This window comes from Crocuta crocuta, unplaced genomic scaffold (genome assembly GCF_008692635.1).
Source record: "Crocuta crocuta isolate KB4526 unplaced genomic scaffold, BGI_CrCroc_1.0 scaffold228, whole genome shotgun sequence".
Classification (NCBI taxonomy): domain Eukaryota; kingdom Metazoa; phylum Chordata; class Mammalia; order Carnivora; family Hyaenidae; genus Crocuta; species Crocuta crocuta.
The window spans coordinates 2686217-2709632 of NW_027532820.1; the positions used below are offsets into that span (position 1 = coordinate 2686217).

The window sequence follows — 23416 nt, forward strand, 5'->3', positions numbered from 1 at the left end:
CAGCCCTGTGTTGGGTGGGGACAGTGGGATGGTGGCCTAGCTTGTCTTCTCACTAGAATTCACACGCTTCCCTTTACCCATCCATTCTGATGTTCAGACCCTTCATAGAGGCCTTGAGACCAGAGATGATATCTTTAAATTTTCGGGGCTGGAGGGCGGTATCCCTTGCCTCTTGCATTACAGCCCCAGTGAGTGGCAAATCCAAGTCCTTTTGCAGCATTGTTGATTGAGTGGAGGGTCGGTCCAGTTTATGTGCTTACTCTGATTCAGGGCAGAGGAGAAGGGGGAGGTCATTAACATTTGGACAGCCCTACATCCCCTGGAACTTCCTTGCCTTTAGGACAGCTTGAAACTGCTTTCTTGCATGTGATGGGTTAAAAATAACTACGAAGTTCTACACCATGCCTGAGTGTAGGATTCTGTTAGACAGCTAGGGCAAACATAATTTCCACACTGTGGGTATAAGGCGCTCCGTACATGGGGTCATGTTTTATAGAAGGTGTAAAAAGAATATTGCCAGGAGCTCTAGTTTTCAGGAACCCATCAAGTGTATAGTCCACTTCTGCCGTGTAGACTGTTTGCTTCTAGCTCCGTGGTGGGAACGCTACAAGAGAATGTGACATGACCCCGACCTGGCAGCCTTTACAGCCTGGTTTGGGGGGCAAGATGCATTCCTGTTTAAGTCCCATGGCTAAAATGCGATTGTATAAGATGTAATGAGAGGTTCTTAAAAGCCTACCGTCAAGTGTCTTTACCTTTTTTTTTTTTTAATTAGGTTGACAAAGAGCAAGCTGCAAACGTCGACTCTTCGTACCTGGAGTCTTTCTTTCTATGTTATCCGAGGGGAATTGTGCCATTTCAGGCAGGTTCACGGAGCTACGAGCTGAGTTTTATGGGTAAGACACTGTGTTTGGTAGTAGCGCCTACTGTTGGAATCTGGCGTGGGGTGTTCATGGGGAAATGGGAGCAGAGTGGATGTGCATGCTGTATACAGGATCAGGGTTCTTTTTTAGCAAGGCTCGTGGGATGGTGGTGTGGAAGCCAGTGGCTGTCAGGAGACCTATGCTCGGAAGCCTTGGCTCTGACAACACAGTAGCTATGTAACGCTGGAAACAGCACCTGGCCTGTCTAGGCCACTGCTCCCTCATCTGTAAAATGTGGGCATTAGACCTAAATGGTCCGTGGGCGGGTACTGCCAGCTCTGCCGTTCTAAGTTTCTGGTTCTCGGCGGGCTGTTGCCCAGGCTGAGGCAGAAGTTCAGGTGCTGATGACTTTAGTAGACACCTGGGGCCCATTGGTGCCTTCAGAATTGTAGAACCTTGCTGTTCCTTTTGGGCTTCATCATCTAGGTTCATGGTTTTCTCCTTCACCTTTTCTAAAGACTCTGCCTTCTGCCATGTTTGTCTGAGCTGCCATGGAAAGGCTGTCAGTTTAGTTTCTACCAGTCTGTTTTGTTAAGTAAGAAATCAGGGCAGGGAGTGCCCTCCCTCTGAATGTACTGTCCCTTCAGCTGCACCCCTGGGACACTCCCTGTATATGGTTGGATAGTTGCCCATTCAGGATCAGCCCTACAGGTGCTTTGAAAAAAGGTAAAGAAGATTTTCTTAGGTCCTTGACATTCCAGGTGGTACCTTAAGATTTGGGCCTGTACTGGGGTGCCTGAGCGGCTCGGTTGGTTAAGCGTCCGACTTCGGCTCGGGTCATGATCTCATGGTTCGTGGGTTTGAGCCCTGCTTCGGGCTCTGTGCTGACAGCTAGCTCAGAGCCTGAAGCCTGCTTCAGATTCTGTGTCTCCCTCTCTCTCTCTGGCTCTCTCCTGCTCATGCTGTCTCTCTCTCTCTCTCTCAGAAATAAATAAAACATCCTGTACCAATTGCTGCGTGTTAAGCCTCCAAAGACCATTATACCAACGACTGTATTTTGGAAAGCAATCTGGTTATACATATCAAGAGATATTAATTTATGATTGCTTTTTCATTGTGTCAGGAATCTTTCTAAGGAAATAATTCACCAGAAGGGAGGAAAAAAGTCTATGAGCATGAAGATCATTATTAAAGCCTATTTGACATGCTATAGTAGAGGAACCCTGTAGGGTGGTCAGATAGTGACTAAAACAAGGGTATTAAATTTCAGTGGAGTATTGGTTAAAATTATGATTATGAAAACCATGCAGTAAAGTAAAAATTGTTAAATGAAAAAGGCAGCCCGCAAATTTATGTTTGTACTTTTCCTCTATAGATGTTGTATTTCAAATGTTTATTTATTTGGTGTGTGTGGGGGGGAGCAGAGAATCCTAAGCTTGCTCCTAACTCTCAGTACACAGCCCGACATGGGGCTTGAACTTATGAACTGTCAGATCATGACCTGAGCCGAAATCAGGAGTCAGACACTTGACTGACTGAGCCACCCAGGTGCCCCTAGATGTAGTATTTCAAATCAGTTTTTTTTTTTTAATTTTTAAAAAATTTTATTTGAGAGACACAAATGGGGGATGAGTATAGTGGGAGGGGGAGAAAGAGAGAGACAGAATACCAAGCAGGGAGCCCGATGCAAACTCCAAAGATGCTCCAGCAGAAGCCTTTTCATTTTGTGTACTTTTTTTTTTTTTTTTTTTNAGAGAGAGAGAGAGAGAAAATCTCAAGCAGGCTCAAAGTCCAGTGTAGAGCCCAAGGCGGGGCTCGATCCCATGACCCTGGGATCGTGACCTGAGCCAAAATAGAGTTGGGCCCTCCACCGACTGAGCCACCCAGGTGCCCCTCAAATCAAAAGTTTTTAAAAAAAATTTAATATACACGGTAAGTGCAACAATGTGTGCACGTGTCCAAGACCAGAAGGCAATAGGAAGGAATAGAAATCTCTTCCTTTGGGTGGTGAAATTAAGAACGACTTAAAGAAAAACAATTTTTCTTTGGGTATTATTCTATGGTTTTGGCAATTTAAATGGTTGGTGGATAGAGAGGAACCAATAACGTGCCTTGGTCGCAAATCTGGAGAAATGTGACCAGCAATCTTGTTCACTTGGTTCATACAAACTAGTTCAGAGCCGTTTGTGGGATTCCAGGCTCTTTTTTTCCCCATTTCTGATGTTGTCATTCATGGAGTGAGTATCGGAACGCCAGCCATGTCGCTAGGCACTGTTCCGGGTGCTGACGTAGCAGGCAATTTCTGAAAGTGATACCAGCTCTGGGGAGAGTGAAGCAGTGTGACGAAGCAGCCGGAGAATTGGAGGAGTCCTAGGAGAGCATCTGCTTGTATCCCAGGAGGAAACTTTAGAAGGAAGGGAGCGCCAGTGCCCATGGGAAGGAGGGCCCCCAAGAGAGGGAGGAGCTGGCGCTAAGACTGTAAACTGCAGACGAGCTGGAGGTTTGAAAGGCCAGCGGGCAGGTCTGTAAGAGATGAGAGCCCCGAGAAGGTCTGGAGCAGAACTGTGGCGTGATCTCATTTGATCTTTTTATTTGTTTGTTTCACTTTACACCAACTATACTGAAGCACGATGGCTGCAATCCAGTGAGTCCATGTTCAGTGTGTGGTTGGATGCGTGCTGACCGATGGCATGCAGCTGCTCTCCTAATCAAGACTTAGAGCACTCCAGTCATCAGTCCAAAGAGTACCTCATGTCCCTTTGCTGTCACTCTCTTCCCACCCCCATTTGCTGCCTCTATAGTTTTCTCTCTCCTAGAAAGTCATAGAAGTAGAATCTTGTGGTGTGTACTCTGCACGTGGCTGACTTCTTTCACTCAGAATGTTCTTTTTTTTTCTTTTTTTAAATGTTTTATTTATTTCTAGAAGAGAGAGAGAGAGAGACAGCGTGAACAGGGGAGGGTCAGAGAGAGAGGGAGTCACAGTCTGAAACAGGCCCCAGGCTCTGAGCTCGCAGTCAGCACAGAGCCCGACGCGGGGCTCAAACCCACGAACCGTGAGACATGACCTAAGCGAAAGTCGGACGCTTAACCGACTAAGCCACCCAGGCGCCCCAGAATGTTCTTTAGATTCAGCTGTGCTGTTGCATGTACCGTGGTTCTTCCCTTTTCGGTGCCGAGTAATATTTCACCATAAGGCTGTACCTTGGTTTGTGTATCCATTCACCTGTTAGTGGGCAGTTTGATTGTTTTTTAACTCTTTGATTATTGTAATGATTCTACTAAGAACATTCGAACGCCAGTCTTTGTGTGAGTGTAAATTTTCATTTCTCCTGGGTAAGTACGAAGGAGTGGAATTGCCAGATCACGTAGGCACAATGTGTTTAACTTTATGAGAAACTGCCCAACTGTCTTCCAAAGTGGCTATGCCATTTTATATACTTTCACTAGCAATGTAAGCTTTTACTTTTTATGTTTTTTAAGTTTATTTATTTATGTTGAGAGAGAGGGCATGGGAGGGGCAGAGAAAGAGAGAATCCCAAGCAGTCTCTGCATCAGCAGCGCAGAGCCCAGTGTAGGGCTCGAATCCACGAACTGGGAGATCATGACCGGAGCTGAAACCAAGAGTTGCACACTTAACCGACTCAGCCAGTGATGTGCCCCAGACCATGATTTACTTTCTATTTTTTTATTTGTATTTTTAAATTATTTATTTATTTATTTATTGATGATTTTTTTGAGTGATTTTTAAAGAACTCACTCTGGCTGCAACGTGGACCTAGGTCTACAACATGCATAAATTGAAAATGACATTTCACACTTGATCTAAAAAAAATCCTTCGAGATCTAGCTACCATATTCCAACCCATGATCATTGTTGCCTGGCTTAGGGCAGCTCCCATGGATGATGTCCTGCGGTCCGGCTGCCCGAGTCCTCCCCTTTACTGTCTGTCTTTGATTTAAAGATTAGATTAGTTGCTGACTGCTCATCTCATTACCTCTATGTTTTCTGGGTCTTACCATAAGGGCAGTGAAGGATACAGCTTTTTAATCATGAACAATTTCCATCCAAAAGGATTTTCTCGATTCTTACATGTCACAGTTCAGTGGTGAAGATTTGCTGTGTTACTCGCCTACGAAAAATAACAGTAAACATTTTCTAGAACTAATTCTCAGTTCTTGTTTGTTTTCTTTTTTTTTTTTCTAAAGGGATGATTCAAACAAACTTAGCTTCCATGACCCAAAAGGATGTTGTCAGAAGGCCAAAATTCATGTCTTTCAAGGATGTGGAGCAGATTAAAAGTGGGTTCAAGTAAGTGTTCCGAAGCACTGCTTGTTGGCAGAAGCTGGAGATGCTCACCCACTGATCCCACCAACGTACTCCTGAATCTGTTTCCTTGAAATCTTCCTGCTTGCATAACACTGCAGTTTCTTTTTGCATCCTCTGTGCGTGTGAAGCGAGCGGTACCGTGTGCCTGAAAGGGGAGGCGAGCCGGAAATCTGTCTCTCCCTCTGACTCACAAGGGACTTGGCGGGAACCTCGGATACCCGGGCCTCAGCCCCTCACTGTGCATGGCTGGATGGAAGGGGGTGGACCTAGAAATAATCAAACGTACCATCAGAGGGGCTTGTGTTCCTGTGAGTTCTTCTGCATAGCTTTCGTTTTGTTGAGTGGATTTGTAGAGGGCAGGCAGCTGAGGAAGAAGTGGAATGCGTTAGTTGCCTGAGCAAAGAGATTTGGACAATGGTACAGTTGATTAAAGGGGATTGTGTAGAGGAAATTTTGCGGTGTAGGATCCTGTGTCACCCTCCTCTGTATGCTCATGAAACTCAGTAAAATCGACATTGTTTGTGAAGGGTTTGGTTTTTGGAGTTTCCCCCCATGCCCCTGGGTGATACGTGGTTATGTGCAATGGATTTCAAGGTGGGTGTAAAGTCAAGCATGACTTTTTCGCAGTTGATTTATTTCAGTTTTTATCAAAGCAAGGTATGTGTTTTGCATTTGGTTGGTAGATGTGTCTCTTAAGTCTCTTAATCTATTACATTCCTCTAGTTTTTGTTATTGTTTTTATTAAAACATTTTTGTAATGTTTAGTTTTGAGAGAGACGGAGTGTGAGTGTGTGTTTGGGGGGTTGGGCAGAGAGAGAGGGGGAGACAGGAATCTGAAGCAGGCTCCAGCCTCCGAGCGGTCAGCACAGAGCCTGATGTGGGGCTCAAGCTTGTGAACCATGAGATCATGACCTGAGCCGAAGTCAGACGCTCACCGACTGAGCCACCCAGGCGCCCCTTGTTGTCTTTTAAGAAACTAAGTGATTCGTCCTTAGAGAATTTCCCCAGTTCAAAATGTATCAAACTGTAAGCCTCTGGGGTCATCAGATAAGAAATTTCTATGAGCTCATAGGCTTGTTGAAGATTGAGAGGCTTGATTAGATTCAAGTTCTGTTGTTGGTTAATGGTACTTACTATTTAACTGCTACTCTGAACTTCCTGTCACATCACAGTAAGAGGCACATAATGTCTAGTTGTCCTTCTTAAAAATTTTTAACAGTATTTATTTATTTTGAGAGAGAGAGAGAGCAGGGGAGCGGCAGAAACAGAGAGGGAGACAGAGAATCCCAGGCAGGCTCCAGGCACAGAGCACAGAGCCCGACTTGGGGCTTGAACTCAGGAAGCTCGAAATCATGACCTGAACTGAAGTTGGACGCCCAGCAGACTGGGCCATCCAGGAGCCCCTAGTTGTCTTCTTTTTAGTGATGAAGATGAGAGGGGTTCTGGTCATTCCAGGCTGTCTTCTCTGTAACAGCGCTCCTCATCTGCTCTCTCACTCGATGGTTACCGTTGCTCCTGATGGTCACTGTTTTAATCCTTTATTTCATTAGGGTCACGAAATGGTGGCTTTCTAATGCTGTCAGTTCTGCGCTTACTAGCTGTGTACTGTCTGTAGAAGAGTTTTTCCTCCTGTATAGTTACCCTGAAATACGGTTTATCCAAGAAAGGCAGCACGATTCTTTCCCTGGTGCTTCTAATACACTTCAGTGTTTATAGTTTCACGAAGACCCTGTAAGACATCTTAATGCTCACGTATTAGATCCTTTGAAGGCTGAGCAGAAATATAAAAAGAAGGAATGCTCTTAACATATTTAATCAGTGGGAAAATAACATTAAGTTAATTTACCAAATTGTGGATGATGACTGCTTTTAAAAAACTTTTTTTTAATGTTTATTTATTTTTGAGAGAGAGAGAGAGACAGAGTGTGAGCGGGGGAGGAGCAGGGAGAGTGGGAGTCACAGAGTCGGAAGCAGGCTCCGGGCTCCGAGCTGTGAGCACAGAGCCCAATGCGGGGCCTGAACCCATGAACCGTGAGATCATGACCTGAGCCGAAGTCAGACGCTCAACCAACTGAGCCACCCAGGCGCCCCGGATAATAACTGCATTTTTAAAAAGCATAATTACTAGTACACGTATGCCAGGAATGCACGAGAATGTAATCCAAAATAAAATACAAGGAAAATAATCTCTGGAAACCTTAGCTTAGTGACTGGAATTTCGGGATGAAACTCAGGCGTACGGAACAGGGAGTCAAGTGAATTCTTTCTCTTACTTGTAGCCATCAGCCGGCGCAGACCCTGTCAGAGCCTTTAACCTCGACATTATCTCCTCAGCAGGACTTTGGTTCGAATGAATATGAGGTACTTGGTTTTTGTTTTTTGGTGTATAATTGTTTAAAACTGGGAGAAAGGACTTAGCTATAAATCTATGTGTTGGGATGAGAGAATGGTGGCTTCTATAAAATTCATGGATCAAGATTCAAGGGCATCCAAATGCTAACTGTGTTACTTTCCCTGAGAACAGCTACCCTCTCCAGGGCACCTCATTGTCCTGCCACACACGATCTCTTTCGGGCTTACCCTCGCAAGAACCCTATGAGATCTCTGTTAGTATCTCTGCTTCATGGATGACAGAAGCTGGAAGTCAGAGAGTGAAAGTCTGTTAGCTGGACTTAAAAAGCAGGTTTCTGGGGGAGTGTACAAACTGCCTCAGCTCGTCACCTAACCTGATTGGGCAGTACTCTTTTCTAGACCATTCCACATCGATATCACGCTTGGGGTTTGAGTGCAGGCGTCTCTGCGTTGGTGCCTTATGCTCCTTCAGTACCTCTGTCTCTGCTCGAGCTTAAGGCAAGGCACTCAGCCGGGTCAGTGCACCAAATCTGACCCCTCCAGGGGGCGTCCCTTTGCCGTTAAGCATCGTGAGTTGCTGGCCATAAGTCAGCCTGCTCCAGCGGGCCGGGTGCCAGCTAGTTCATTACTAGAATGAACTGCCAGATGTGGAAACCCTAAGCCAACTTATCCCCACCTGCTGCTGGAGGCCTGGCAAGGATACTCCCTGGCATCAGGGGCCACATGGGTGGACACAGTGTACTTTAAATGCCTCGTTTCACATTTACTTTTTTTTTTTTTTTAATTTTTTCAGTTGTTAGAGCTCAATCAGCAGACTCGAGAATATGCCATAGTAAGTGAGCATTTCAAAGCTTCTATGAAAAATTTCAAGATTGAAAACATAAAGAAGATCAAGAATACAAAGCTCTTGAATGCGTTTGAAAGGTTGGTGGCCATGTGATCAGGGCTTTTCTTGGGTTTTAAATGGAAAGTTTGAAAGGCTTAGTTATAAGCAATACTTTAAAACCAGTTCACTGGCTTATAAATAAACCAGGGTCTACTCGGTTTATTTATTTTTTATAGCTTGGAACTTTTTTTTTTAATTTTTTTTAACATTTATTCACTTTTGAGAGACACAGAGAGACAGAGTGTGAGTGGGGGAGGGGCAGAGGTAGAGGGAAACACCGAATCTGAAGCAGGCTCCAGGCTCTGAGCTGTCAGTACAGAGCCTGACATGGAGCTTGAATGCATGAACCAAGAGATCATGACTAGAGCTGAAGTCAGACGCTTAACCGACTGAGCCACCCAGGCGCCCCAGACTTTTTCATTTTGTAAATTCGAACTTCTCTCTTTCGGCTTCAGTTGTATGATTCTATGATTTCATGTGTCTATCTTTTAAAAGTTTTCATAAATTTACTTTTTGGTCGCTGGTACATTTCAGAATTTTAGAATTCTGGAAGTGGGAGGAATAAAATTTTAAGACGATTAGACTTTCGTTTGGGATTAATGTCATTAACCGGAATGGGGAGAGGAGTGCTCTGTGTGTTAAGTCTCACACTTCCTATATTAGGAAGAAAATGAAGATGAAAAACAGAACGGAGAAAAGCCTGTTTTGTGCAACAAGCCGCACCCATGTGGAGTCTATTTGTGCGAATAATTTCGACTGGATCTTACATGAAACTGCCGAAAACAAATACGGAAGAGGTTTGTGCTAGAATAGAGAAGCCCCAGTACTAGAATCATGTATGTCTCAGGCTCTGTTATGAAGTATATGCCTTGAATTTGTACTAACCACCATGTGTAGGCTTTTGCATGCATGGAGGATTAAGCTTATGTTCATGTTTTATTTTTATTTTTGAGAGAGAGAGAGAGAGATTGAGGATGAGTGGGGGAGGGGCAGAGAAGGAGGGGAGGACAGAGTATTTGAACCAGGCTCTGCAGAGAGCCCAGTGTGGGGCTAAATGAGATCATGACCGGAGCCTAAGTCAGTTGCTCAACCAACTGAGCCACCCAGGCCCCCTAAGCTCGTGTTAATCTTAGTAAAAAACATTTTTTTAATGTTTGTTTATTTTTGAGAGGGAGAGAGAGTGTGTGAGCAGGAGAGGGGCAGAGAGAGAGGGAGGCACAGAAGCTGAAGCAGGCTCCAGGCTCTGAGCTGTCAGCACAGAGTCCAAAATGGGGCTTAAACTCACGTGCCATGAACTGAAGTCAGACGCTTAACTGACTAAGCCCCCCCAGGTACCCCTCATGTTAATCTTAAATGCCCAAATTAGAGTGGTATATTGACCTGGGACTTGATTGCTGTACCCCAGTCCCGCTCCTGTCTTGGATTTTTTGCAGGGTGGAAGGACCAAATCTCAGACATGCTTGCGAAGTGTTCTCCCTGTTGGCGACATTGTCGGCCGTTACTTCCATTCTGGTTATGGCTCTTCCTGACTTATGTCCAACCCTTTGAAGCCACTAGAAGTAGCCTCCCCTTGCCACTGATAGGTTCTAATCAAAGGTGGGAGGGGTGACCTCTCTTTCTCAGGCCATGCTGGGTCACCTGGGGACTAAAGTATCATGGGTCTGCCCACGTAATATCTTTTTCAGCTCCTTCTTTTTGCTCCTAAATTCTTCCATATAATTATACTTTTAATTTTATTTAAATTATGAGCTACTTTTTAAAAAATATTTATTGATTTATTTTTGAGAGTGAGAGCAAGGAAGAGGCCCAGAGAGAGGGAGAGAATCCCAACGACACTCTGTGCTGTCTGCTCAGAGCCCGATGTGGGTCTCAATCTCATGAACCGTGAGATTATGACCTGAGCTGAAGTTGAGTTGGATGCTTAACCAGCTGAGCCACCCAGGCGCCCCTGAGCTACTTTTTACTGGACTTAACTTCTCACTCTCTCTCTCTTTTGAGTCTAGTTGAAATACAATGTTACATTAGTTTCAAGTGTACAGCTTGGTGATTTGATGAGTTGATTCATGCCGTGTTCGCCACAGTGTAGCTGTCATCTGTCCCATTACATCCCTGTTACAGTATCATTGACTATATTCCTTAAGTTCTGCTTTTTATTCTTGTGATTTACTGATTTCTTAACTGGAGGCCTGTATCCCTCTCCCCTTCACCCATTTTGCTCAACCTTCCCACCCTCTCCCCTCTGACAACCACTATAGGCTGTATTTATAGGTCTGATTCTGATTTTTGTTTGTTTATTGTGTCTTTTTTTATATTCCATTTATGCATGGAATCATATGGTCTTTGTCTTTCTCAGTCTGACTTACTTCACTTAATGTAATACCTTCTAGATCCATCCATGTTATCTCAGATGTCATGATCTCATCCTTTTTTATGGCTGTGTAATTGTGTAATATTCCTGTGTGTGTGTGTGTGTGTGTGTGTTTGGCACATTTTCCTTATCCGTTCATCTGTTAATGGACACTTAGGTTGCTTCAGTATCTTGGCTATTGTAAATAATGCTGCAATAAACATAGAGGTGCATACATCTTTTCAAGTTAGTGTTTTTGTTTTCTCTGGGTAAATACCCAATAGTGGTATCATATAATATTTCTATTTTTAACTTTGTGAGGAACTTCCATATTGTTTTCCACAGTGGCAGTACCAATTTATATTCCCACAAAGGGTACACAAGGGTCCCTTTTTCCCCAGATCCTTGCCAGCACTTGATGTTTCCTATCATTTTAATTTCAGCCATTCTGACAGGTGTGAGGTGATATCTCATTGTGGTTTTGATTTGCATTTGTGCACATCGGATCGGATTTTCGTTTGCATTTGATTTCCATTAGTGATGTTGAGCATCTTTTCATGTGTCTGTTGGCCATTTTTTGGAAACACATCTTTTCGGGTCCTCTGCCCATTTTTTTTTTTTTTTTTGACTTGATTTTTTATTTATTTTTGCTTTTTTTTTTTAAAATTTTTTAATGTTTTATTTATTTCTAGGAGAGAGAGGCGAGCAGGGGAGGGTCAGAGAGAGAGGGAGACACAGAATCCAAAGCAGGCTCCAGGCTCTGAGCTGGCAGTCAGCACAGAGCCTGACGCGGGGCTCGAACCCACGAACCGCGAGATCATGACCTAAGCGAAAGTCGGACGCTTAACCGACTAAGCCACCCAGGCGCCCCTATTTTTGCTTTTTAAATGTGGTATTTAGACAGTGCTATTGGTATTATGGAATACATAATAAAAAGAAGTTAAAAGTAAATATTTATCATGTGACAGGTCTCTGGTAGTTCTTTACCAAATATCAAATTGATAAATCTGACCAGGACCTATAGGTCAAATAGTCTTTGAACTGCTGTTTCATTAACCAAAGGTCCACGAAATGGCAACTCCCTTTACCATTTACTAGTTGATAATAAAAGAAGTTTACTGAAGGGCAACATCTGGATTATTAAATGAGAATTAACCTCATGGAAACAAGTTATGATTGAAGTTATTAAGTCATGAAATAAAATAATTAAGGCAATTGTTCAAATTTGTAACAGTTGCTGTGGTAAGATCATAAATGCATATAAGTATGCATTTGACCAGTTCTTGCCAATGCAATATTATTGAAACTGATGTGTGTTACTTCTGGGCCAAGACTATGAAATGGATATGACTATACTCTGTTTTTCTCCATCTGTTGGCTGGATGCAGAAGACTTTAAGACATCTGATCCAGGAAACAATCTATAGCTGGTCAACAACCTCTATTTTGACTTGGTGGAAAAGGTCTCGCAGATTCTCACTCTTTGGAATCTAAATGAAAAGTACGGAATCAATCATGGACATTAAAAGCTGAAGTTTCTAGAAAGAAATGATTATTAGCACTCAGGGTTTGGTATCTGAGTCTCTGAGTCTAAGATTAGGGTCCATCTAAGTTAACTGTGAAAGGTACCAGACCTAGATGCAGCCTGGGAAAAAGAGCTGGCTAAAACTGGAGATGGGAATGAGGGCTGTGTTCTAAAAGGACATGGTTCAAGAAGGTCATCCAAGACAAGTGGTCACACACAATGGAGTTTGATTGTGGGGCAGGTGCCATCCAATAAGCAAAAGGTATCCATAGAGACAGTATAGTGTAGCAATAAAGGAGGCTTTAGAGCCTGACTACCTGGGTCTACAACTTGCTAGCAGTGTGATCTTAGTTTCCTCAATCTCTAAGTTTCCCCATCTGAGCAAGCAGGGGCCAGATCATACAGAACTTGGTGGGCATGATGAAGAGTTTGTATTTTTTCTTAGAAGTAATGCAAAACCTGTGGAAGCTTAGGCAGGGGAGCTATGTGATCTGATTCATGCTTTAGAAGAGTTGTTAGGGCTTCAGTGTGGTGAATGGAAAGTAAGGGGAAGGCTGCAGTTAGGAAGAGCCGTTAGGACAGAGACCCAGGTGGCAGAGTATGATGGCTTGGATTTAGGTTGTGGCAAGAGAGTTGGTGGGATGTGGTTGGAGTTGGACTTTTGGGGAGTTAAAGCTGACAAGTATATGAAACGTATGAGAGGAAGAAAAATCAAGTATGCATCCTGCTTTTTGGCTTAATCAACTGGATGGATATTGGTGTGTTTATAGAGTGTAAGCTTTCCTTATTTTGTATCTCAAGTACTTAGAACATGTCTGGAAGATGATAGGTGCTATATATATATATGATATATATATCATATATATATATAGTTATTTATTTTAATGTTTATTTATTTTTGAGAGACAGAGCATGAGCAGGGGAGGGGCAGAGAAAGAGAGAGACACAGAATCCAAAGCAGACTCAAGTCTCTGGGCTGTCAGGACAGAGCTTGATGCAAGGCTCAAATCCACAAACTGTGAAATCATGACCTGAACCAAAGCTGAACATCCAACTGACTGAGCCACTCAGGCACCCCAATATTTTAATAAATGAATGGGGAAGGGTTGGTGGTGGGAATGTGTATATAGATATAGCTTTATCTATGTCTATTTCTCTACTTACATCTCTGTATATTCATCTATATTTGAATCTAGGTATAGTTTTAAATTTTGATGTGGGAGAATCAACTTTTCAGTTTNTCAGCCATGTAATTCTTAAAACAAGCAAATCGCTTATCTTAAGGGAATAAGTAATAGTGTATCAAGTCTCAATGGGGGCTCAACTCTTACAACTAAGATTAAATTCACATACACTCCAAAAAGCAAGAAGCCAGTCCGTCAGCCAACAATTTTTTTAAGTTTATTTATTTTGAGAGAGAGAGAGAGGGAGGGAGAGACTCCAAAGCAGGCTCTACACTATCAGTGCAGAGCCTGATGCGGGGCTCCATCTCACGAACTGTGAGATCATCACTTGAGGTGAGATCAAGAGTCAGATGTTTAGGGGCACCTGGGTGGCCCAGTTGGTTAAGCATCTGACTTTGGCTTAGGTCATGATCACATGGCTCATGGGTTCGAGCCCCACATCAGAGCCTGGAGCTTGCTTTGGATTCTGTATCTCCCTGTTTCTCTGCCCCTCTCCCAATTATGCTCTGTCTATCTCCCTCTGAAATAAACATTAAAAAGAAATTTAAAAAGAGTCAGATATTTAACTGAGCCATCCAGGCACACCAGTCAGCCAACAAATACTTTTGAGTGCCTTCTGTTTGCTAGATACTGGGGACATAGATGTGAATGAACTAATTAGACATGGCCCCTCACCCAGATTAAATGATTGCAAATGTGCAGCAACTGTAGAAGAAGTGAACAGGTCCTTATGGAAACGTGATCCAGCTGGAGAAGTGTTCCAAGGGAATGGCCCAGGAGGGTTCATGGGCATTAGAGACCCAGCGCGAGGAGTGAGGGATGAGGGGCTAAGATACAGCCCCACAGGACAGAATTGAGACTTGACCCTAAAGGCATGGGAAGTTCATGAAGGATTTATTTACTTATTTATTTATTTTTTAATAGTTTATTGTCAAGTTGGTTTCCATATAACACCCAGTGCTCATCCCCACAAGTGCCCTCCTCCATGCCCCTCCTCTCCCTCCCCACCCCCAACTGCCCTCAGTTTGTTCCCAGCATTCAAGAGTCTCTCATGGTTTGCCTTCCTCCCTCTCCCCAACTATTTTTTCCCCTCCTTCTCCCCCTTGGTCCTCCATTAATTTCCTCCTAATCCTCCTATACATGCAAACATATGGTATCTGTCCTTCTCTGCCTGACTGATTTTGCTCAGCATAACACCCTCAAGGTCCATCCATGTTGCTTCACATGGCCAGATGTCATTCTTTCTCATTGCCAGTTCATGAAGGATTTTAAGCTGGGGAATAGCTTGATGAGAATTTCATGTTCATGAAATTTAATTGCATCACTAAAACTTAACTAGAAATGGGATGACCATCTTGAGTGAGATAATGTTTCTCTTGTGTTTTTTAATTGAAAATTTTTTTTTTTAACATTCATTATTTTTGAGAGACAGAGCACGAGCAGGGAAGGGGCAGAGAGAGAGGGAGACATAAAATCCGAAGCAGGCTCCAGGCTCTGAGCTGTCAGCACAGAGCCTGACACAGGGCTCAAACTCATGAACCATGAGATTATGACCTGAGCTGAAGTCGAACGCTTAACCGACCGAGCCACCCGGGCGCCCCGTTTCTCTTGTGTTAAAACTCAAAGGAATATATATCCTAGGAAATGGAAATAGAGCATATGTGCTCTTAGGTTTTGGCCATAATTGGCTCTGATAGTGACATAGATGGGGATGTAGTCTGTTTTTCTTATTTTATAAATAGGAATATAATATAATATATGTTACGATTATATTATAATATATGAAATATATAATATGAATTATATATTTTATATAATACGAATTATATGAATGTAATATGAAATAATATATATTATTACATAATAAATAGGAATATAAAAATGAAGCGCTGTGAAATCTATCTTGATAGTTTCATAGTGTTACTCACTTACTATCACTTTTCCTTTTAACTTGGCAAAAGAGGAGAGTTCTTGATAGCCAAGGAAAAGCCCTGTGGGTGGTGGGGAAGGAAGAGACCAGGATGGAGTCAGCAGGTCTCACAGACGGGCCAGGTGTCCGTCCAGGAGCTGGGCCCGTTTTTCCCATGCTACCCTCCCTTGAGAAGGTGCTGATGCTTCTTCTTGGCCTGCCTCCTATTACACCGAGTACAGAGCTGTTTTTGTTTGTATCTATGTATTTATTTATTTTTTAATTTGATTTATTTATTTTGAGAGAGAGAGAGAGAGCGCGCGCGTATACATGCATGAGCAGGTATGGGGCAGAAAGAGAATAAAGAAGGGTCTTAAGCAGTCTCCGCACTGTCAGCACAGAGTCCTGTGTGGGGCTCAGTGTCACAAACCTTGAGATCATGACCTGAGCTGAAATCAAGAGTTGGACACACTTAACTGACTGAACCACCCAGGTGCCCTTGTTTGTATTCATTCATTCATCCATTTATTTATTTTCCTTTTTTTTTTTTTTAAAGTTTATGATTTTGAGAGAGAGAGCAGGAATAGAGGAAGGCAGAGAAAGAAGGAGACAGTATCCCAAGCAGGCTCTGTGCTGTCAGCACGGAGCCTGACACAGGGCTGCAACCCACTGTCGAGATCATGACTTGAGTCAAAACCAAGAGTCTCACGCTTAACCGACAGAACCACCCAAACGCCCCTGTATTGATTTTTTTTAATTTTTTTATTTATTTCTAGGAGAGAGAGAGGCAGCGTGAGCAGGGGAGGGTCAGAGAGAGAGGGAGTCACAGACTGAAACAGGCTCCAGGCTCCGAGCTGGCAGTCAGCACAGAGCCCCACACGGGGCTCGAACCCACGAACTGCGAGATCAAGTCGGATGCTTAACCGACTAAGCCACCCAGGCGCCCCACCCCTGTATTTAATGTCAGCATTCCATTTCCATCTCCTGTGATGGTATCAGTCAGGCAGTTGCCCTAAAACAAGCCCAGTGGTAGACGCTGGGGAGACTGCTCCTCTTTGAGGGAAAATAAAGCCCCCCTTTTGCCCGTGTGAAACCACTCCCCTTAGTCTGTTATCTGTATGATTTCATATGTGACCATATTAAGGGGATCAGTCTGGACTGAGGATAAAAACAATGGTTAGGTAAAGGGCGCCTGCGTGGCTCAGTTGGTTTGGTGTCCGACTTCTGTTCAGGTCATGATCTCACAGTTCATGAGTTCGAGCCCCACGTCAGGCTCCGTGCTGACAGCTCAGAGCCTGGAGCCTGCTTCAGATTCTGTGTCTCCCTCCCTCTGTCCCTCCCTCCCTCCCCTGCTCATGCTCGGTCTCTCTCAAAAATAAATAAACATTAAAAAAATTAAGAAAAAAAAGAACAACGATTAGGTTAAAGCCACTCTACTTAACAGTCAGAGGAGATGAAAAAAGTCAGGCTTGGATAAAAAAATAGAAGCAAGGTGAAATTAGAAGTCGCACGTGTCTGGGGGAAAGCTAAGCCAAGGAGGACCTGTCCTGGTTATGAACTGGACTCAAGAGGACAGGTGGGGGACACCTGAGGCCATGGGACATATTTGGGAGCAGGGTGCTGTGGGCATCAGAACATGTATAAAATCTCCCAAGATTCCGCACCCCAGGTTCCTCCCAGTGCGAAATGGGTGGGAAAAAAGAAACAAAAATGTTATTTTTTTTTTAATATTTTTTTTATTTATTTCTAGGAGAGAGAGAGAAAGCGTGAGCAGGGGAGGGTCAGAGAGAGGGAGACACAGACTCTGAAACAGGCTCCAGGCTCTGAGCTGGCAGTCAGCACAGAGCCTGACGCGGGGCTCGAACCCACGAACCGCGAGATCATGACCTAAGCGAAAGTCGGATGCTTAACCGACTAAGCCACCCAGGCGCCCCACAAAAATTATTTTTTTGAAATATGTTATTTTTGAAGGTACTATGAGTGTTTTTATGTAGAAAACCTGAAAGGGATCCGCAGAGAATTGGGATGTTGGTGTTCTACACAGGAAGTGAGACACATGTGTCCCTCTGCCATGGGGCTCCTCTCTGTCATCTCTGACAGGCCCGGTGGAGCCCAGGATCCCCGAATAACCGAGTTACAGCCAACTTGACCCATCTGATTCCCGGCCTAGAAGGGGGTTCCTTTCCCTGGTCTTATTCAGAGTTCTTTCTAGTTTACAGGGTCCTTTTTTTTTTTTTTTAATTTTTAACGTTTATTTTTTAAGAGGAGGAGGGAGGAGCAGAGAGACAGGGAAACACTGAATCCAATGCAGTTTCTAGGCTCTGAGCTGTCAGCAGAGCCCGACGTGGAGCTCAAACTCCCAAACAGCGAGATCATGATCTGAGCCAAAGTCTGACGCTTAACCACCTGAGCCACCCAGGCGCCCCCCCAGAGTCCATTATTTTTTGCAGTGCATATCCAGATCCTGTTTTGGTTATCAAAAGCTGACTGTGATTCTTTCTTTCTCCTTAGAGATTTCTTCCAAAGATTCTTTTCTCTGAGGCCGAGAATGTGTCTGGCTAAAATAAAAGATGGTTAGACATAAAGAATCGTAAAAAGAAAAAAAAAAAAGCACAATATTATCCCATTATGTCAATTATACTGAGAAAGTGAGAAAGAAAAAGATAACATAGATTACAGGAAGACAGCATATTGTAAAGTCTAAATATGACCTCCAGGATAAACAGAAGCTGGCTTGGCACAAAGCAAAGGAAAAAAACAAAAAACAAAAAACGTGGGCAAAGCGTGTTTATGAAGGGCAGAGACTGACAAAGGCCAGGAAAGCCGTAGGTCGGGTGGGAGTGACAAAAGATGAGGCTGGAGGCCCGTGTCTGATCCTGAAAGACCTTGCACGCCCTGCCAAGGGGAGGGATTTTTCTCCGGAGGCCAACCGCAAACCAGTTGCTTTGAAAAGGAAGTGTAGTGACTGGCTGCGGTGTGAGAAAGGATGCGGGACCAAGTCTACAGGTGTTGTGTTAAGAGTCCAGGTCAGGGGCGCCTGGGTGGCTTCAGTGGGTCAAGCGTCTGACTTGGGCTCAGGTCATGATCTTGCACTTCATGGTTTCTAGGCTCAGAGCCTGGAGCTTCCGATTCTGTCTCTCCCTCCCTCCCTGCCCCTCCCCCACTCGCACTCTGGCCTCTCTCCCTCTCCCAGAAATAAATAAACATTAAAAAGTTTTTGAAAAAAAGAGTCCAGGGGCGCCTGGGTGGCTCAGTCGGTTAAGCGTCCGACTTCGGCTCAGGTCATGATCTCACGGTTCGTGGGTNCCTGGCTCCATTAGGAGGCAGAAGGGATGAAGAGGATGTTGGGGTTCAGAGAATCTATCACTTGTAAGAGGTATTTGTGAGAAGGGTTGGATCACTGAAGTGAATGTGTTTCAGATCATATAAATGTGATTTTATTTCTATGTATTTTTTAGATGTTTATTTATTTGAGAGAGAGAGACAAAGAGAACGTAACTGGGGGAGGAGGAAACAGGAGGAGGGTAGAGGACCTGAAGCAGGGCTTGAACTCACCAACCAGGAGATCATGACTTGAGCCAAAAAAAGTCAGATGCTAAACTGACTGAGTCACCCAAGTACCCCTATAAATGTGATTCTTAAAAACAACTGATGATTCATACTATTTTTTAAAAATGTTTATTTATTTTGAGAGAGAGTATGAGCATGCCCGCAAGTGAGTGGGGGAGGGAGAGAGAATCCTAAGCAGGCTCCTTGCCGTCAGCGTAGAGTCCAGTGCGGGGCTTCTTGGTCGGTTGAGTGTCAGACTTCTGCTCAGGTCATGATCACGTGGTTCATGAGTTCAAGCTCTGAGTCTCTGTCTCCGGCTCTCTCTGCCCCTTCTCCAATTGCGCACTCTCTCTCTCTCTCTCTTTCTCGCTCTCGCTCTCTCCCTTCCTCCCTCAAAAATAAATAAACTTAAAAAAAAGAAAAATAGCTGCATAATCAAATCAGTACTCAGACTTTATTACAAAACAGATAAAAATTAACAAATATAAAAGTAACTCAGTGCCGTTAAAACTTGCACAACTATCTTGGAATGTTGCAAATAATTTCATGGCTTTATCTAGCACTACAAATACACAGTGAAGACAAATACAGATGAAAATTTTGTTCATTGATTTTATTCCATTCACTTTAAGTCAAATATATTTTTACCAGTAACTCCATACTATTTATTTGACACGTTTTACATCGATAGAGTTCAGTTATCTGGAATTGTTCGCTTTCCGAAATATGACTTGGAATTGGAACCAGTGAATAACTGTGTTATGAGCAGCTGAAGTCGTTGTCATAAAATTCCTGTACTGAAGATTGTATATGTTTGTTCTTGGGAGCTTCTCAGAATCATTTAGTCTTATTTCAAAACTGGGTTTGTTTGTTTGTTTGTTTGTTTGTTTGTTTTTCTCAGCCTAGCAAGTATGGAGTGGGAATAAAGAGATGCCAGAGATAGGCAGCAAGAAGAAAGTTAAGTTTTAAGTGGAGAATGAGAGGAGAAATGATCTATGAGACACAGACACAACTTAGCATTTGTTTTTCGTGCTGTGGGTAGACCATTGGTAGAGGAGTAAATGGCTCTGTCCCCCTTAGTAACTCAAGAGGGCATCCCTACGTTGTAACACCGTATATCGGGATTAATATATTTATCTGACGCATCAAGAAAGGAAAGGGCATAATGAGTTGTTCTATTTTTTTTTAAATGTTTATTTTTGAAAGAGAGCACTTGTGGAGGAGGGAAAGTGAGATCAAGGGAGGGGCTGAGAGAGAGGGAGACAGATAGCAGATAGTTGAGAGCCCCATGCAGGGCTCCTGAGCTGAATTTGGACACTTAACTAACTGAGCCACCCAGGCACCCCTAGTTATTTTTTTTTTTAACATTTATTTATTTTTGAGAGACAGAGAGAGACAGGTCATGAGCAGGGGAGGGACAGAGAGAGAGGGACACACAGGCTCCAGGCTCTGAGCTGTCAGCACAGAGCCCAACGTGGGGCTCGAAGCCACGAACTGTGAGATCATGACCTGAGCTGAGGTCGGACACTCAACCGACTGAGCCACCCAGGCACCCCTAGTTGTTTTATTTTTTAAATCCAAGGAATGTGTATAGAGAGATTTCCTTACAAAAGAGCTTACATTGTTTACAAGTTCCAGAAATTGATATATGAGTAATGGTTCTTTGCAGACATTATGGATTATGATGTACAGAGATGGGTAGTGTCATAGAGTTTGCAGTGGGTGTCCAGCGAGTGAGAAATAATACAAATAAAGAAGGCACAGCCTCCATATACCCGGGTTGTTTGTAGCAGTGTAGTACAGAATGCGTACTTGGTGATCTGGGAAAACTGAGGAGCTGGAACTATAGCTGGGAAGGAGGGTCGTTGCAGGGACAGAGGTGGAGTGGGTGGCCCAGTAGAATTGTTGGGGGATGATGAGTTTTGTGTCTTTGGTCATTTCCCAGTGATCTCCTGGCCTACTGTATGAAATCATAAAAAGATCTGGGTGGATACTGTCTCTTGAATATACTTGTTTTCATTACACATCAGTTAAAAAAGAAAGGCAGGACCCCTATTTGGCTCAGTCAAGGGTCCGACTCTTGATTTTGGCTCAGGTCTTGATCTCAGGATTTGTGGAATTGAGCCCTGCGTCAGGCTCTGGGTGATTCTCGCTCCCCACCTCCCCTCAAACATGTTTTCTCTGTCTCTCAAATAAATTAAAAAAAATTTTAAACAAATTTTTAAAAAGAGAAAGACAAAAATACACCAGGAAACCAAAGATATGAAAAAGCAGTTCAGAGAATATGGAATATGCCAATAAACATGAAAAGATGCTCGATGTCACTTGTATTAAGGGAAATGCATATTAAAATCAGATTTTTTTTGTGTGCTTTGTATTGGCAAAAATTAAAAGGATAGTTGATATCCAATGCTGGCAAAGTTGTGGAGAAGTGGGACTTTCTTTCTCCATTGCTATTAACATTTTTAGACTGCTTTTGGAGGGCAATTTGTAATAGCTGTCAATAATTAATATGTTCATGTCCTTTGGCTCAGCCATTATAGTTGTACGATCTGTTCCACAGAAAGACTTATACAGGCTACCAAAGGTGTATTTACCAGGATGTTTCAAAAGCATTTATTTAGAAGTGTCTTGGTAGTAACAAAAACGTGAAAACAACCTATATTTTGATCAGTACAGGAGTAGTTAAATTATGATACATCCATACAATGGAATTCTCATCAGCCTATGAAAAGAATGAGGAAGGGTGAGGTGGAGTGACAGCAAAGCTTCTAGAACTTAATGTAAAAAAACGCAGAGCAGTTCATACAGTGTAATCCCATTAATGAACAAATAAAAGAACATCAAACTGTACCAGAGTAAATGTGTTATGTATGAATGCAAATACACAGAAACCAATGAGAGAATCCCCTCCAAGCTGGTAACTGTTTGGCAAGGAGGGAGGGACAAGAAATGGTGGGTCAGTGATAGTGTTGAATATCTAGTATCAGACCTATTCAGGAAAAGCAATATTTCTGGAATTGAAACACCTAAATGATAAAAAAACCGGTAATAAAATGTAAGCAGTATATATATATATATTTTTAATGTTTTATTTATTTCTGAGAGAGAGAGAGAGAGACAGTGTGAGCAGGGGAGGGTCAGAGAGAGAGGGAGATACAGAATCTGAAGCAGGATCCAGGCTCTGAGCTGGCTGTCAGCACAGAGCCCGATGAGGGGCTCGAACTCATGAACTGTGACATCATGACCTGAGCCAAAGTCGGACGCTTAACCGACTGAGCCACCCAGGTGCCCCAAAATGTAAGCAGTATAAATGGTATCATAAATAGAATGTATTCATTTTAGTTCTTAACTTTTTAGTTCTTAACTTTTGCATAGAAAATCAGAATTTGCAAATATACATATTTCTTTTAAAAAGACAGAGAAAAGTATCTGGCAATGACAAACATTAAAATAGGAAATTTTATTTCTTTATTTTTAAAGTTTATTTATTTTGAGAGAGAGCACAAGCAAGGGAGAGGAAGAGAGAAGGAGAGAGAATCCCAAGCAGGCTCTGCACCATCAACCCAGAGCCCAGTGCAGGACTCGAACTCATGAACTGTGAGATCATGACCTGAGCCAAGATCAAGAGTCAGAGCTTAACCAATGGTGCCACCCAGGCACCCCTAAAAATAGGAAATTTTAATTTTGTTTTGTTTGTTTTTTTTTTTTTAGAGAGACAGCACAAGCAGTGGAGAGGGGCAGAGGGAGAGAAACAGAGAGAATCTCAAGCAGGCTCCACACCCAGTGCAGAGCCCGATGCAGGGCTTGATCCCAGGACCCTGGGATCATGACCTGAGTCAAAGGCAAGAGTCGGACACTCATCTGACTGAGCCACCCAGGCACTCCTAAAATAGGAAATTTTAATTTGTCAGAAAATCACGGTTGATCTGCTGAGTATAGAAACCTCAGTGGTGTAGAGGTTGTTTTACAGTTGAGGACAATAGATCAACCATTTTGAAAAGCTCTACAAGGGTTTGTGCTACACCTTTCCCTTTCACATTTTCTGGGACCTTCCCAGCAGTAGTAAATGACCTTTGTTCCTTAAAATGTATGCAACATGGGGGGCACTCATGCTCTACACTGGGTATGGAATCTGCTTGAAATTCTTTCTCCCTCTCCCTCCCTTCCTCCCTCTCTCTCTCTCTCTCTCTCTCTGTCCCCCCATCCACCCCTGGGCTCTCTCTCTAAAACAAAAGTACACGATTTAAAAAGGCCTCTGACGGAGTACCTTTGGTTCATCAGTTACAGTTCAGCTCCTCCTGCACGATTTGCAAGGGTTCGGCTGCTGTGACATCACCACTGGGTTACCCTACTCTAGCCTGTTAGCCTGTGGCCCACACCATCACGGGGAGCCCCAGCACAGTAGCCAAGTTTTGGTAATTCCACTAGGGTTACATGTCGTATTGAAATTTACTTGCATAATAGACTTTTTT

The 23416-nt window shown here is 43.3% G+C and overlaps 1 protein-coding gene across 2 annotated transcripts in view; it reads left to right on the top strand.

The window, feature by feature from the left end:
* The window catches only part of ZC3HAV1 (zinc finger CCCH-type containing, antiviral 1), a 66670-nt gene that overhangs the window by 40175 nt on the left and 3079 nt on the right, over nucleotides 1-23416 (top strand). The window contains exons 8-12 of one of the 2 annotated variants that reach the window (XM_077781028.1): nucleotides 776-896; nucleotides 5070-5172; nucleotides 7470-7551; nucleotides 8336-8466; nucleotides 9092-9225. In XM_077781028.1, the coding sequence (XP_077637154.1) occupies nucleotides 776-896; nucleotides 5070-5172; nucleotides 7470-7551; nucleotides 8336-8466; nucleotides 9092-9225 (571 nt within the window). Of the gene's footprint in view, nucleotides 1-775; nucleotides 897-5069; nucleotides 5173-7469; nucleotides 7552-8335; nucleotides 8467-9091; nucleotides 9265-23416 lie in introns of both variants that reach the window. The other variant, XM_077781029.1, reaches the window with a different exon arrangement.